Source organism: Artemia franciscana, chromosome 9 (assembly GCF_032884065.1).
Source record: "Artemia franciscana chromosome 9, ASM3288406v1, whole genome shotgun sequence".
Taxonomy (NCBI): Eukaryota; Metazoa; Arthropoda; class Branchiopoda; order Anostraca; family Artemiidae; genus Artemia; species Artemia franciscana.
The window spans coordinates 3,252,013-3,269,506 of record NC_088871.1 but is presented as its reverse complement, the minus strand read 5'-3'; the positions used below and the strand labels follow the sequence as shown (position 1 = coordinate 3,269,506).

General features: G+C 36.2%; 1 protein-coding gene across 1 annotated transcript; it reads left to right on the top strand.

The window, feature by feature from the left end:
* Window positions 1–758: 758 nt before the first annotated feature.
* LOC136030889 (vitelline membrane outer layer protein 1 homolog) lies at window positions 759–4,591 on the top strand. The gene is made up of 2 exons (XM_065709983.1): window positions 759–997; window positions 4,021–4,591. The coding sequence occupies exons 1-2, from the start codon at window positions 782–784 to the stop codon at window positions 4,465–4,467; spliced, it is 663 nt and encodes a 220-aa protein (XP_065566055.1). The 5' UTR covers window positions 759–781; the 3' UTR covers window positions 4,468–4,591.
* Window positions 4,592–17,494: the final 12,903 nt, after the last annotated feature.

The window sequence follows — 17,494 nt, the reverse complement described above, 5'->3', positions numbered from 1 at the left end:
ATCGATGTTTGGTAGCAAAAAATGGCAGAAAACGCTACCTTAATATGCAAGGATATGTTTTGTTATTTTATGAGGGCTCTTGATATGGTAATTTTCTTTCCAGTTAGAAATTTACCAACATTCTACAACAACTGGCTCGGTACGATTCACCTGGGGGAAGGGGAAAAAAGAAAACACATCAATGCTTCCCTTGCAAAAAAATTCCATGTTGTTCAGGGGGGGGGGTGGCTATAATTCTGTTAAATCAGATTTTTTATCAGGATGATTTCAATAGTGCACTTTATGTTGCGGTCAAATGCCGCTTTGAAGGATATTAAACTCTTTATTGAAATTCACACATATTGGTTTTTGCAATTGCTATAGTTACCCCTAATAAGTTACCCCAATTAAATAATAGTTACCCCTCCTGGATCAGTTCTAAATGGAATTCTTTTATCACTGCATAGTTTTTAAACTTCTAGTAAGTAAACTTTTAAACTTTTTAAACGTTTAAGTAAATTTTTAAACTTTTAGATGGATGTCGTTAGCTCTTTACCAGGTTGTAGCTATTGCTATAAACGTTATGATGTGTCTGATTATTCTTATGACATAGCTTCTTCAAATACAATGCTTGTGAAGGTCTTTTTGATAAGATTCTGTTTGATTAAGATGAGTCAAGCTTGAGCAACCGAATGTAATATAAACAACTAAAAATTAATCTAGAAAATATCAAACAAATAAATCTTATCTCTACTCTTCCTTGTATATAAAGATGTACAACTAAGAATACTGAAGATAAACAATGGAAGCACTCCTCTTTTTTCTCTTTGTTTTGCCAGCAACTGAATTGGCAAAAGTGCCAGCGTTGCATGAGGCTCCGCCAACAATAGAAAGTCTGAAAGCAAGCCGGGCGAACGTTATCCAGATCATAAGCGTTTCAAATGCTGGCCCATGGGGAGATTGGGGCCTTTGGGACAGTTGCCCGCAGGGAAGCTATGCAAATGGATTCAGGATGAAGGTCAGCTTTTTCATTATTATTTTGCTTCTTTTTTTGCAAGTAGAAAGTTACCCCCTGAACATTTTTCTACGACTAGTTAAGCATAAAAAAATTAAATAGTGAGTATTCAGTGCTTGCCTTACTAAAAACAAGACTCTAGGCCATCTAGATGTATAGACCATCTCTATAAGGATCTATAAACCATCTCTCTTTAGCTTTTGCTTCGGAGGTACAATTACAGTTACTTTTAGTCCCGGAACATCCAGGGTATTTCAATACTCAAGGTTCTTGTCCCAGTGCCCCAGAAAAATAATCAAATTATCCAAGATTGCTACGATGAAACGAAAAAAAAAATATATGACCATTATAATGCTAAAAGCTTTCCAGTTAAACGAAAGCTTGAAATTGCAAATAAATTGTTTTAGAAACTTTTTAAATTACAAATTGTATGTTTTAGAAATAATATTTACACTTATTTTATTTCAAAATGTTGATTTTGTCTTCTAGACTGTTTTTTTACGGCATCCTGAAGTAACGTCGCATAAGCTTCTGTCGCTTTTGCTGCAGCAAAAATAAAAATTGTGGTCCTATCCTATTGCCAGGGATGCCTACATATTCTTTTGGAGTGCCTAAATTGCAATGGATGGCAAGAAACTAAAATAATAGATCAATTTTATAATTATATATAGATCAATTATAGATATATAGATACAATATATAGATATAATAATTATAGATAAATAAGAAACTAAAATAGATCAATCCGTTCGTAGCAGCTTAATTGAACTGTCTTCAAAGTCTTTATTGTCTCCTTTCCCCATAGCTCCGAGTGATAATGAAGTATTGGTAGTTTTTTTATTTTTATTTTGCAATGGTATATTGAGATTTGCAGACCTCGTTAAATCTCAGAGCTTTCTGAGATTCCCTGAAAGTTCCAACTTAATGCTCTTATCTGTTCCTAATGCATTGCACAATCCCTCTTTTTTATTATGAAACATATGCTCAAACAGTTGCCGATTTGCCATATTTACGACCCATGCCCCAGGGTATGTTGGGGTCATGTCATCACGGAAGCCACATTTCTTAACTTTTTGAGCATTTCGAACAAAATGGCTTCCTCAAAATTTGTTTCAATTGACTTTGGAGACTGCTGAGGCAGTTGGGAAAGAATGGCAAGGAAAGGGGGACTAGTTGCCCTCCGATCACTTTTGACTCGTTAAAAGAGCGCTAAAACTTTCAGTTCCAAACAGATTGGGCCCTCCAAATTTGTGTTATTTACTGCCCTTTACCCAGAGCATATTGGGGTCACGTCATCCCCGAAGGCATATTTTTTACCTTTTGACTATTTTGAACAAAATGGCTCTCTCAAATTTTGGTCAAATGCCTTTGGAGGGTACGGGGGGCCGGTTAGAAAGGAAGGGTAAGGAGGGAGACTGGATGCCCTTCAATCACTCGTGACTCTTAGAAAAGCCACTAGAACTTTCAATATCCAATCGAATTAGCTTTTTCACAAATATATAAGACCGCTTCTTCTATGTGAAGTGGCACGGGAAAAACACATTGAAGGCTTGTGGCTCTTTACTAGAGGCAACGCTAGATTCATGTCTTTGTAATAGTGCAATAAATAATGTTTATTTATTCATTTTTTTAAAATTAATTTCTTTGTAATTATAATTTCTCTATAATTAAATATAATTTTATTGTAATCATTTCATTACTCACTTCTTATGCTTGACGCCACTTTAAGAGTGAAGTCTTGTGACAGCTACGGCACCAGTTCAAATTGAGTAGCCATGTCCTGGTTTCAAGCTTGTGAAAGTTTTCCCTAGCCTTATAAAGTAAAGACTATATTATTCCCTGCTTAGATTACCCAGCAAACAAAAAATAAATAAAAAACTGATCAAACATTATCCGTCGTCAACGTTTGCTGAAATGGATACGATCAACCTTGAATCTCCCAATTAAGCTAAGTCATTTTACTTTTATCATTTTTATTTTTAAGCGACACCTATCTGCCTTTACATAGTCTGTATTTAAAGAAAGCTGAATTTAAATTAGATATGGAAAAGGTCACCTTTACTGTTTCAATAATGGTTCTTTGTTTTGAATTTTATATTTTAAAAATAAAATCAAATTTCACTGATTATTACGATTTCTTGATGGAACTTCATGCTGAATACAAAAATGATAGTAAATTTATAATGAGAAATTGAGAATGATAAATAGAGAGAGGTTTTGCAGGTGAGAAGCCTTGGAGCCCCATTATTTACGATAATAACAATGGGAACCATTTCTAAACGCTGTTTAGGCTTATTTTTTCTCTTCTTCTTGATGGGGGAAGTTCTGAAACAAAAATTTACTATATAGCCCACAATATGAATTTTTCAAGGGGTATGGGACCCGTTGGAAAAAAACATTGCTTCTGGGGTGACGCCCCAAACTTTTTCTGGCTTTCTGTAGGTAAAAATATGAATGAGATTTTTCATATTATGCTGAAATTACTTTTTAGAATATTAGGGGAGCTATCAGCAAGATCCACGGACCTACCCCATAATATTTGCAGTTTAGATATATGATAATGTTTAGCCATTAGTAGTATTTCATACATGTTCGTTATTATAACCGGTCATTTTGTATGAACTGTATATGATGTTTAGAAATGAATACACCAACGCGCGACAGTAATCTACGGCCTGTGAAATCGCACACTCCTCCTTTCGGAAGAGGCTGTACCCATTTTCTAGAATTATGTGAAGGTCCTTACACCAATTACGAATGACAGATAGTTTTTAACTTAAAGGTTCTTCTATATTTGGAATCACCAATAAAAGGCAAATTAGTTTTATGGATCAAAATACTGTTTTTTACAGTTTTGGTTGCTATTGGTATAAGTAGCTTTATTCTTAAATTTTCGCTACCACGAAAAGTTTGGTTAGCTAACTACCAAAGTACAAAAAAGATTAGATGTTTTATTTCTATCCTTCCCTTTTTCTAATATTCAATCCTTTTTCAGTAATCCAGTGATTATAGCTTCATATTTGCAGGTTGAACCTCAGCATGTTGCAGATGAAACATCAGTGAATTCAATTTGCTTGGAGTGTGTATATGCTGACTCTGGTCTACTTGCGAACCGTCCATGCTCAAAAGAAGGCCCATGGGGTGACTGGCGAGGGCCCTACAATTGTCCAATCATAGGAAATAACCGCTCATATATCGTTGGCTTTGCACTTAAAAATCAAGAAGAAAGTCTTATAGGAGATGAAACTGCCATTAACAACATGCAAGCACTGTGTAGAACGTTTGACGGCACTAGCGGAATCACCATGATTGAAGGAATTGGTAACACACATGGCACATATACAACTTTCAGTGATACATGTCCAATTGGTTCTGGAGTTTGCGCTATCTTGACTAGAGTTGAGCCTGACAGGGGAATTTTTGTAGATGACACAGCTTTGAATGATGCCCAGTTAGCGTGCTGCACATTGTAAAATCCCTTTTACGTTGTTAGCTGTAAATAGTTCTCATGTTAACTATTCACCGGAACCAACAAGTTTTGTTATATTTTTTGTAAGAAATTATTTTCGTTTATAATACATTCAGCCATTTATCAAAGCGACTTGTGTTAGGGAGCTATCTATTTTATACACCTGTTTCAATTTATGCGTCAAAGAATTTTATTTTTGACCAAAGGATAAAAAAAGACACATATGCAAAACCTGGAGAGTTATTCTTATACATCAGGCTTGTATACGAAATAGATCATAAAACCCAATTACATTTTAACAAAAATTCTCAAACAGGAAAGGGTTTTTCGGGATACATTGCATTGCGCCATTCTCAATATTAAATAAAAAGAACTAGTTTTTTAAACTGAAAGTAAGGAGCGATATTAAAACTTAAAACGGACAGAAATTACTCCGTATATGAAATGGGTTGTCCCCTCCGCAATCCCTTGCTCTTTACGCCAAAGTTTTTAATTGTTTTAAAAAGTAGAATTGTGACAAAGAATCAAACTTTAGCGTAAAGAGCAAGGGATTGCGGAGGGGACAACCCATTTCATATACGGAGTAATTTCTGTCCGTTTTAAGTTTTAATATCGCTCCTTACTTTCAGTTTAAAAAACTAGTTTTTTTTATTTAATTTCTGAACGTTTTTGAATTAATGCATTTTTGATTTTGGCTCTCCGCACATTAATTAGTAAAATGAAATTTGCATATTAATTTTTTTGGCTAAACGGCTTTCTCTTAGTTTTGATCAGACGATTTTGAGAAATAAGGGGTGGGGAAGGAGGTTGCCCTCAAATTTTTCGGTTACTTAAAAAGGCAACTAGAACTTTTAATTTTTAACGAAAGTTTTTATTAGTAAAAAATATACGTAACTTAAGAATTAACTTGCGTAACAAACTTTTATGCTCTTATATTTTTTATTATGTATATGAGGGGGTTTGTCCCCTCGTTTTTATTAGTAAAAAATATACGTAACTTAAAAATTAACTTACGTAACAAACTTTCATAATCTTATATTTTTATTATGTATACGAGGGGGTTTGTACCCTCGCTAATACCTCGCCTTTTACACTAAATCTTAAGTTTTGTCCCAATTCTTTAAGAATGACCCCTGAATCAGAAAGGCCGTGGAATAAGTAGTTGAAATTGCTAAAAACACTTAGCATAAAGAGCAAGGTATTTATCTCCTCCTAAATACCTCGCTCTTTATGCTAAAGTATTTTTAGAACCCCTCATATGCGTAATAATCTCTGTTAGTTTTAAGTTTTAATGCTACTCTTTACTTTCAGTTGAAAAACTTTTTCGTGTTTATATTTTCATTGTTTTTTTTTATAGTAATGCTAGAAAATCCCGCGCCCTTTTCATTGAATTTCTCTTCCCCCATGACATGTTCCTCCAATAAAAGATCCTCCCACATAGCCTCCTCCCCTCCGCCCCACCCCAAACCAAAAAAATCCCCCTGAAAACATCTGTACACTTCCCAATAACCATTACTGTATGTAAACACTGGACAAAGTTTGTAACTTGCAGCCCCTCCCCCAAGGACTGTGGGGGAGTGAGTCATTCCAAAGACATATTTAATATGGTTTTCGACTATGCGGAACAAATTGGCTATCTCAAAATTTGGATCCGTTGACTTTGGGAAAAAATGAGCGTGGGAGGGGGCCTAGGTGCCCTCCAATTTTTTTGGTCACTGAAAAAGGGCACTAGAACTTTTCATTTCCGTTAGAATGAGCCCTCTTGCGAGATTCTAGGACCACTTAGTCGATACGATGACCCCTGGGAAAAAAAACAAAAAATAACAAACAAATAAACACGCACCCGTGATCTGTCTTCTGGCAAAAATACGAAATTCCACATTTTTGTAGATAGGAGCTTGAAATCTATGCTATAGGGTTCTCTTATACGCTGAACACGATGGTGTGATTTTTGTTAAGATTCTATGACTTTTAGGGGGTGTTTCCCCCTATTTTCCAAAATAATGCAAATTTTCTCAGGCTCGTAACTTTTGATGACAAAGATTAAATTTGATGAAACTTATATATCTAGAATCAGCATAAAAATTCGATTCTTTTTATGTATCTTTTAGCATCAAAATCCCGTTTTTTAGAGTTTCGTTTACTATTGAGCCGGGTCGCTCCTTACTACAGTTCGTTACCACGAACTGTTTGAAAACGATTTAATGGTATCATTATAATAAATAGTTTCTTATTGTGGATTAAATAATAAAAAACAAGTTTATTTCAATTGAAACTAGAGAGCTGCATTAAAACTTAAAAGAAAAGAAATGATTTGCATATGAGGGTGCTGCACCCTCCTCAATCCTTCGCTCTTCACGCAAAAGTTTTTTTTGGTACTTTAAAAATGTTTATTATTCTAAATAAACAGCCCGTGTCTTTCAAGCGTCATTCTCAAAGAATTGAGACAAAGTCAAACTCTAGCGTAAAGAGAAAGGTACTGAAGAGGGGTATCCCCCTCATATATCGAATAAATTCTTGTTCGTTTTAAGTGTTTATGCTGCTCCTTACTTTCAGTTGAAAAGCTTAACTTTTTATTTAATCTTTGATTGTTCATCAAATAAGGCTGGGAAGTCCACCTCCCTCCTCCATTAGAAATTGGCCCACCCATGAAGAATTCTTCCATGGAAAGTTCTTCCTGCGTGAAATACCCTCCGGAACATTCCCTCGTCGCTAATATCCCACCGAACAATTTCTGTTGACAATTCTACCTGGACAGTTCTCCTTAGCTTACTTGTTAATTATTTAACTTCTGATAATTTTTCAAATCATGCTAGAAATATCCCCCTCCGTAGAAGGTTTCCCCCTCCCCAATGGAAATTTTTCCCGCGAAAAATGCCCTCATGCGGAATTTCTCCCGCTGGAAGTTCCCCATGGAGGATTTCTTCCGCAGAAAATTCACCCTCCCACAGAAAAATACCACAGACAATCAAACAGTTCGTGGTAACGAACTGTAGTGAGGAGCGACCCGGCTCAATAGTAACCGAAACTCTAAAAAATAGAATTTTGATACCAATAATTACACCAAAAGAATTGCATTTTAATGCTGATTTTAAATATATAAGTTTCATGAAGATTAGTCTTACCCATCAAAAGCTACGAGCCTGAGAAAATGTGCCTCATTTTAGAAAATAGGGCGAAACAACCCCTAAAAGTCATACAATCTTAACAAAAATCATACCATCAGATTCAGCGTATCAGAGAACCTTTTGTAGAAGTTTCAAGCTCCTATCTACAAAAATGTGGAATTTCGTATTTTTTGCCAGAAGACAAATCACGGATGCGTGTTTTTTGTTTTTTTTTTCCCAGGGGTGATCGTATCGACTCAGTGGTCCTAGAATGTCGCAATAGGGCTCATTGTAACGGAAACCGAAAGTTCTAGTGCCCTTTATGAATGACCAAAAAAATTGGAGGGCACCTAGGCCCCCTCCCACAGTCATTTTCCCCCAAAGTCACTGGATCAAAATTCTGAGATAGCCAATTATTCACCTTAGTCGAAAAACCTAATAACTATGTCTTTGGGGGCGACTTACTCACCCGCAGTCCCCGTGGGAGGGGCTGCAAGTTACAAACTTATACCTGTGTTTACATATAGTAATGGTTACTGGGAAGTGTACAGACGTTTTCATGGGAATTTTTTGGTTTGGGGGGAGAGTTGAGGTGGTTTACGTGGGAGGATCTTTCCATGGAGGATTTTTTCATGGGGGAAGAGACTTACAAATAAGAGAGCGCAGGATTTTCTAGTATAATTTAAAAAAACAATGACAAAATAAATATGAAAATTTTATTTTACTGAAAGTGAGGAGCAACATTAAAACATGAAACGAACAGAAATTATTACGCATATGAGGGGTTTACCTCCTCGTAATACCTCGCTCTTTACGCTAAAGTATTTTTAGTAATTTCAAGTATTTATTCTTCGGCCTTTGTGATTCAGGGGTCATTCTTAAGGAATTGGGACAAAATTTAAGGTCTAGAGTAAAGAGCGAGGTACCGACGAGGGGTGAACCCCCTCATTTAGGCAATAAAAACATACAAATAAAGAAGTTGGTTACTTAGGTTAATTCGTATGTTACGTATATTTGTTACTAATGAAAGGTTTGTAAAAAACTAAAAGTTCTAGTTGCCTTTTTAAGTAAGCAAAAAATTGGAGGGCAACTAGGCCTCCTCCCGCGCTCCTTTTTCTCAAAATCTTCCGATTAAAACTATGAGAAAGCCATTTAGCCAAAAAAAAATTAATATGCAAATTTTACTTTAATTATTTATGTGCGGATAGCCAAGAACAAAACATGCATTAATTCAAAAACATTTAGAAATTAAATAAAAAAACAAGTTTTTTTTAAATGAAACTAAGGAGCGACATTAAAACTTAAAACTAACAGAAATTACTCCGTATATGAGAGGGGCTTTTCCTCCTCAACGTCCCCCTCTTTACGCTAAAGTTTTTTACTATTTTAAAAAGTAATGTTAAGAGAAAGAGTCAAACTTTAGCGTAAAGAGCGGGGCATTGAGGAGGAAAAGCCCCTTTCATATACGGAGTAATTTCTGTTAGTTTTAAGTTTCAATGTCGCTCCTTAGTTTCATTTTAAAAAAATGTTTTTTTTATTTAATTTCATCAAAGATGACAATTTCCCCAGTATAATCCCCCTTCCCAACATCTCCACTTGTAAAATTGAGTCGACAAAGAGAAAAGATGGAATTTGAATAAGAGTATAAAATCCCTCAAAATAGCGGTGGACCGTAACGTAAAGTACACTGATGGAATCTTCAAAGATCGTAATTCAAGGGAATTATAGCCTCCCTCCCCTCCTGAACAATGGAATTTTTTTTGCAAGGTAAGCATTGATGGGTCTCCTCTTTCTCCCTTTTCTCCCCGGGGAAATAAATACTAAAAAATGGCTGAGCGCTATTCACACTCAATCTGGAACGCCTTGAGGCAGTAGCTAATCCCCTGGATAGTTTCACACAGGCCCAACATTTGGGAGGGGAGAAGATCGTTTTCCCTAGAGTTTGGGGATGTGTGTTTTCAGGCTAATATTTTTCGATTTTACAAGGGGGTCCTTTTGATTAATTCTTGGGGGAGGGTGGAGTAACAGCCCCCTTCTTATGCAAATGTAATCACGGGCATGTGCAAAACAGAATGCCGTGTATGGACTAATCAGACACTTTACATACTTCATTGGTACAAGTTAAGTGCACACTGACATATTTGTAAAATAAATAATATTATTTTCGATATGTCGACATTTAGCAGTCAATGGATAAACTTGTCTGACTGCTTTTGCCCGGATACAACGGCTGCTATGCTATGTTGTAGACTTATGTGAATAATATCGTGATAATTGCTTGAGTTAATTGTCACAATATAATATTGGATACAAAGGAGTGAGTTCTACGTTCGAGATATTTCCTGAGAAATCCAGATGTGGTTGTTAGTCGTGCCCTTTTAACGGTTTATGCAAACTGCACGCTGTAAACTAGCGTGGGTAAAAAATAAGTTTTTGCAAAAGTAGGTGACTTATATTATTTTGATAAAGTCAGAATGGGAAAGAATGCCAGACCCAAATGCAACCGGACAGAAGCTGAGTTATCGGATCCGGTTATGAATTCTACTAGTAATTCGGATGCGAGTGTCAATGCGGACTGCCAGAAAACGAATGCAGAGAATATCATTAAAATTTTGGAAATGGTCCAATCTATTAATGTTAACATGGAAACCCTAAATCAGATTGTACTTGAAATTCAGAATGATTTGGGTACAATTAACAGTCGTATTATAGTGCTGGAAAATAAAAGTAGTGCAACGGACAATGAAATTGCAACAGTGAAATCGGAACTTCTAGCTCTGCCAAGTAAAACCCCAGTCACAGCTTATTAAGAAATGCAATGAGGAAATGAATGTGGTTGTGTCCCAGTCTCTTGTTGATGAAAATCGGGACAAGTTGCACAATTCGCTGTTTTGGGGCCTTAATGATATCCCGTTGAATGAGGCTGCATCTCGGGTTTCCGAGGTGGTTGTAGATGGTTTGTCACTCCCAGTGACAAGTTGCCAACATTCACTGTGGTTCACTGTTCCAAGAATTTTGTTAAAATTAGGGTGGACAGCGTCCAGGCGCGTTTCTTGATTCTCAGCAATGCGAAAAATTAAAAGAGAAAGAGTTCGGTGTTTATAAGTCTGTTTTTATTAGTGATGATGTCACACCGCGTGTACGGGTTTTGCGTAAAGAATTACTTGGGTTACGTAAGCGTTTGGTCGATAAAGGTGTGGAATGCTGGGCACCTCCTACCCTACCACCCAGCATCTCTGTTAAAAAGGACAACCGTGTTATTAAAGTGCCTTGGTACAATGCTAAGAGTTTGTTGGATTCTTATATTTTGTTTGCTGCTGTTAACATTAGTGACTGTTTATTTGTTATTGAAAAAATCAATTTAAAAAAGAAAATAATAAAAATAAATAAAAAATAAAACTTCCTATTTGGTCGCGATAATTATGGTTGTGTGATTATGGAAATTAGTAGCCGTTGTATTTGGTGACTTGTATATGGATTCGTTACGGGCAAACCAAATGCGGCCTCTTTCTTTTTTGTTTTTTTTTTTTTTTCGAGATGAGAAGTGTCATTCTTTTGTTGTTTGTTATATTCTATTTTGTTTTTGTTTAGTTGTTTTTTGTTCTTTTTTGTTTTTGTTTTGTTGTGGAGATGAGGCCATATTACTTTGTTGTAAAACAGTACGAATATGGTTGATGGTGATCGTGGCACCAGGGGCAATAGCCGTCTCAAAAATTCGGAAGCTTCATTTGCGGATTTTGGTAGTATGTTTATGGAGGAGCTTCACCGGAATTATGATATTGGGGTTGCTGGTCAATATGTTTCTTGTTATTCAAAGTACCTATTTAAATATGGTTTGAGGTCCGGGTATAGTGGTGGTGATTCTGAAGATCTCACAATTTTCCACCTAACTGCCAGGGTTTGAATTCATCTTTTAATTTTTTAAGTGAGATATATGAACTTTCCATTTTTAAGGTTATTGGTCTTACAAAAACATGGTTAAATGAGCATAACTCTGCTCTCTTGGATATTCCAGGGTATACACTTTAGGTAGAATCATAAGGTATACTCATAGGAATCGTCAATTTCGACAACATGGAGGAATTGGAGCTTATATACGGAGCGATATCGAGGTTTTGGTAAGAAGTGATCTAGTGCTGTATCACGAGATGTTATTTGAGCCACTTATCCTTCAGCTCAGGCTTAAGCCAAAAGATGTTTATGGTGTTGTACTATATAGACCACCATCTGGATCTATACCCGCCTTTATGGATATTTTGGAGGAACAGTTGGATAAACTACCTACTGGTTCACACCAATTCTTCATGCTTGGGGACTTTAATATTGACCTTAACGATATGAATTCGAATAAGTTTATTTCCCACTATTAATATTTGTACGCGTGTTACCACTTTAACGGCAAAGCTACTTGATAATATCTTTTCTAATTCTAACTTTTCAGATCCAGGGGTTATTGTTACTGATGTTTCTGACCATTTCGGGATTTCGGCAAGTTTTAAAGTTTGTTTCCCGAGGCAGCAAAGCCCTAGACTGAAAATGAGTATGTTACCTGTTCTCAACCAAAGTAACATAGAAAAGTTTAAACAAGAGATTTCTAATGTTGATTGGAATAATGTAGTTGAAAATCTAGAAGATATAAATATAAGTTTTCATAGATTTTATGGTACATTGATCTCTATTTTGAGTAAAACTTGTATAATTAATCGGACAAGGTCAAGGAAAAAGATACCCAAAAAGCCGTGGTTGTCACCTAGTCTTCTGCGGTGCATAACTAAGAAAGACCAGTTATATAGGGATTCACATAAGGAATGAAAATGATCCAGTTTGCACTAGAATTTATAAAAATTATAGAAATGCTCTTAATAAACTTCTGAGAAACGCGAAGAAAAAATATTTTGAGTGTAAATTTAAAGATGCTTGTGGTAACCCAGCTATAACATGGAAAAATATTAAAAGTGTTTTATCTTCAACAGATCCGGTTCTGCGTGATGAAGTTACTACAAGTGATGGGTTAAAATCGAATGAGCCTGATGTAATATGTAATGCCCTTTCGGAATATTTTGCAACTGTTGGGGGTCGATTTTCTCGTAATACAGTAGCTTCTAATAATGATCCTCCGCTTGAGACTTTTATGGGTACTTCTGTCGATGTATCAATGTATCTAAGACCTATCACTCATGATGAAATTCGTAAGATTATCTTTGAGATGAAGAGTTCTTCGGCTGGGAGTGACTCCATTAACCTTCTTGTTTTAAACACCGCGTTTCCAAGCATTTCACATATATTTACGTCCCTTATTAATGCTTGTTTAATGCTTGTTAGTTGCAAGGGAAGTTCCCCAATTGTCTTAAAATCACAAGGATAACTCCTGTGTTTAAGGGTGGTAACAAGAATGATTTGGGGAATTATAGACCAATTTCATTATTACCTGTTGTTTCACGAGTTTTAGAAAAATGTATTAATATTAGAATTTATGAACATTTGGAACGTCATAAACTTCTATATCCAAATCAGTTTGGTTTCAGGAAAGGTAGAACAAGAGAAATGGCGATTTCATTTATTACTACTATAATTAATAATGCTCTTGATAAAAAGCATAGGGTAGCTGGTACCTCTAACTTTAATGACCTCTAACTTTTGACGCAAAAGGAGTCTGATAAGACGTCATTGATTTCACAAGGATTCTACTTAAATTATTTGTTCTAATACATTTTTGTAAATGACCTCAAAGATCAACATTAAAACTGAAAGAAGATATATATTATCTTATCTATAAGGATGGCTGAAGCCCAATTAACCCCTTCACTTCACGCTGAAGTTTGACCAGTGCTTCCCTGAAAGTATTTTAGGGGCCAACAAATATAGCCATTTGGTAATTTATTTACTAAATACTTGAAAAAAAAAATGAGCTGAAAATCTTGTTACTTAAAGTGAATGCGGATAAATAAGCCTTATTATTTTTGGAGCTTAAAGAAAATTCAGCTTATCATCATGTTACTCCGCGTATTTTGAAAAAAACACTCTTTTCAGAAAGAATTTACAATTTGAGTTGGTTCATGAATGATAACTTTTATCCCATTTGATTTCATTCCATGACGGCACTAGACCCTTAAGGTCCGAACCGGCGGTGCTGATATCCGTTTCGTGGCCTTTCAGTCAGGAAGTATAATGGGGGGTTGGGGGCCAGCCATCTTGTGCTTTCCTACACCGTTCCTGCTTACCTTCCACAGATTTCTCCTGGTACCTATTTGCAGCTGGGCTATTTAAGCTTACAAAGTCACGCCACTGACCCCCGTCCCAAATTAAATAGCTGGCTACGATAGGATTGAACCCGTGCCCCTTGGACAGAGAATTTTGTAACCAGCGCGCCAACCACTTAGCCAGTCCATTGATAAAAGGTTATATCGAAGACAAATTTATGGAAGTTTCAAAAAGAGCCTTAAACCACTCAAAAATGGCGTCCGATTGAAATGAGCAGTAAGCTATTGGGATCTCCATAGTCGAAAAGCAAATTCACTTGAAGTACAGTACCCCGCCTGTTTGCTCGGGAAGCACTGATGTGTCTCCCTTTTCTCTTCGTCTTATTTTTCTCTCCAGGGGTAATCGTACCGAACTAGTGGCCGTAGAATCTTGGGATGGGGCTCAATTGAAAGAAAATTGTCACATCTAGTGTTCCTTATAGTAACAAAAGACACTTTTCCAAAGCATAGTGGTGTTTTCTTCCATTTTGTGCCACAAAATATATATTTTTTTCCAGAAGAGGGTAACAAAAAGTGATGAATTCATTTCAAATAGACGCAATATATTTTCATTATTAAACCCTGAATAGGAGCAGGTACGCATCCACGGGGTTGGGCTAAAGGGGCTATATACTGTTCTTTTAAGTAACAAATGATACCTTGTCTCATCACAGTAGTGTTTTCTGCCATTTTATGTCACAAAATATCCATTTTTTCCAGAAGAGGGTAATAAAAACTAATAAATTTAATCCGAATAGACGTTATTTATTTTCATGATATAAACCCTGAATAGGAGCAGGCGTGCACCCATTGGGCTGGGCTAAAGGGGCTATCTACTGTTCTTTTAAGTAACAAAGAACAGCTTGCCACAGCAAAGTGGTGTTTTCTTCCATTTTATGCCACAAAATATCCATTTTGTCCAGAAGAGGGTAATAAAAACTAATAAATTTAATCCGAATAGACGTTATTTATTTTCATGATATAAACCCTGAACAGGACAGGCGTGCACCCATAGGGCTGGGCTAAAGGGGCTATCTACTGTTCTTTTAAGTAACAAAGAACAGCTTGCCACAGCAAAGTGGTGTTTTCTTCCATTTTATGCCACAAAATATCCATTTTGTCCAGAAGAGGGTAACAAAAACTGATGAATTCAATTTAAATAGACGCAAATTATTTTCATGATATGAACCCTGAATGGGAGCAGGCACGCACCCAGGGGGTGGGACTAAAGGGGCTATCTACTGCTCTTTTAATTAACAAAGGATATCTTGTCGCAGCACACTCGTGTTTTCTGCCATTTTCTGCTATCTTTGCCTAAAGAAGGTAAAAACCTGGCGAATACAAATTCAAATAGAAGTAATTTAAATGACCTTAATACTACAATGAGCTCTTTTTTGTTCCTGTGTATTGAAAAACTTTTAACACAATTCTTTTTTAAAATAAAAATAAAGAACTACACTACACAAAAGGTGAGCGTGCTGGAAGTTTTGGCGTAATTTTCAATATTTTCGTCACCCAACCCCTTATTTTTTTCTTTTTTCCCCTTTTTTCTAAAGCCACTCATATGCTCTTAGACGAATGGATTTTTCTTTGCTATTATAGAATTAATTAAAAATAAACTTATTATGCTAAAGAAGTTTTTGAACAAAAACTAAAGGTATGCAGGAAAACCAAAGATGACTAGAAATAAAGGCAAATAATATTTCAAGGGTAAAACCGTTATGAATCACCATCAATAAATAAATGAAACTCGAAGCCAACAGAAATTAAAATAAATAACTAAGTCAAACTCAAAACGAAAAGAAACTACCACTAAGAAGAGTAAGGCCAGTGTCCCCTTTCCCTTCTAAAGACTAGAACGTAATTTGCTCTTTACTGAAAACTACCTTTATTTCGATCTATGTATTTTTAATTCTCATAAAAATCAGTAGGAAAAACAAAAATAACCATCGTAACAAAGATTGCCAGAAAAAGAGAATGTGGACTGACATTTTAGTATATGTACTGGTATTCATTCCTAGATCCCTTAATAATTTTTCAACTTATTAAAGTTAAAAAAGACTACTACTACTACTAATAATAACTCACTGCAGCACCAAGCCGCCTGAGGCCAACACAGCTAAGCACGCTCCTCCTCCAACCTAATCTATTTAAAGCCTCCCTCTTTACACCCTCCCAGGAAGTTCCCATTTTCTTTAAATCCTTATTTATGACATCCTCCCAACCCAGACAAGGACGACCTGCTTTCCGTGTAGCCCCAGACGGTTGGCCAAAAAGGACAATCTTCGGTAATCTGTCATCCTTCATCCGTAGAACGTGGCCTAGCCATCTCAACCTTTCTTTCATTATAGCCCCAGAAAGCGGGATTGAACCACACTTTTCGTACAACCTACTGTTTGAAATACGGTCAGTCAGCCGGGTACCCAGAACAATCCGTAGGCAATTTCTCTGGAAAACATCTAGTAAATTTTCATCTGCTTTTCGGAGTGTCCATGCTTCAGAGCCATATTTGACCACTGTCATCACTGTAGCTTCCAATATTCTAATCTTGGTTTGTAGGCTTATCTTTCTATTCTTCCAAACTTTTTTTAACTGTGAAAAAACACCCTGAGCTTTAGCTATTCTACTTTTAACATCTTCACTGCTCCCACCATCTTTACTAATAATACTACCAAGGTAACTGAAGCTCCCAACCTGATCAATCTTTTCGTTACCTAAGGTCACCTGTTCATCTTCACTTATTCCTAACCTTAGTGACTTAGTCTTCTTAACATTAATTTTCAAGCCTATTTTAGCACCCTGAACTCGTAAAACCTCTAAAAATTCATTCATTTTGCTCACACTTTCATCTAATATGCTTAAATCATCAGCATAATCTAAGTCCAGGAGCGTTCTTCCTCCCCATTTGATTCCATGGTCTCCAATTGCCTTTCCTGTGCTCCTTAAGACGAAGTCCATCAAAATGATCCATATAAAGGGGGATAGAACACAACCCTGCTTAACTCCTGATTTAATACAAAACCAGTTGCTAACCTCATTTCCTACCTTAACCGCAGCAGTATTATTCTCGTACATAGCGCAAATCACTTTAATGTATTTTTCTGGTATACCATATAACGATAAGACCTTTGTTAACGCTGTTCTATCAACAGAATCGAAAGCTTGCTCATAATCGATAAAACTAAGGACCAAAGGTGTTTGACAACGAAGGGACTTCTCAATTATTAACCTAAGAGTGAAAACATGGTCGACACATCCTCTACCTTTTCTAAAACCGCATTGTTCTTCCCTTAAAACTTTGTCTACAGCATGTCTCAGTCTAAAAAGTATCATATTACTCAGTAATTTGCTACCTACAGAGACCAGACTAATGCCTCGATAATTCCGACATTCACTCTTGTCACCTTTCTTATACAGTGGTTTAATTAAGGTTTTCCTAAAATCATTGGGTACTTCCCCTTTTTCAAAAATCATGTTCATAATCTTCAGTAGCTTATTCCTAACCTCAGAGCCACCATATTTAAGGAACTCATTAATCATACTATCAGCACCTGGGGCCTTATTATTTTTTAATCCTTCTAGTACTGTCGCTAATTCTTCCTCACTAAACAAATCTTCCTTCACATCCAAGGTATCACAAACTTTTTCATTTTCATCTATATCTTTTCCTGCAACTGTATCTCGG

Bases quoted from the DNA above. Each gene is read 5' to 3' on its own strand.
- LOC136030889 (XM_065709983.1), top strand. From the start codon at position 782: ATGGAAGCACTCCTCTTTTTTCTCTTTGTTTTGCCAGCAACTGAATTG. The intron at 998-4,020 runs GTCAGCTTTTTC...TCATATTTGCAG, and splicing joins CAAATGGATTCAGGATGAAG to GTTGAACCTCAGCATGTTGC.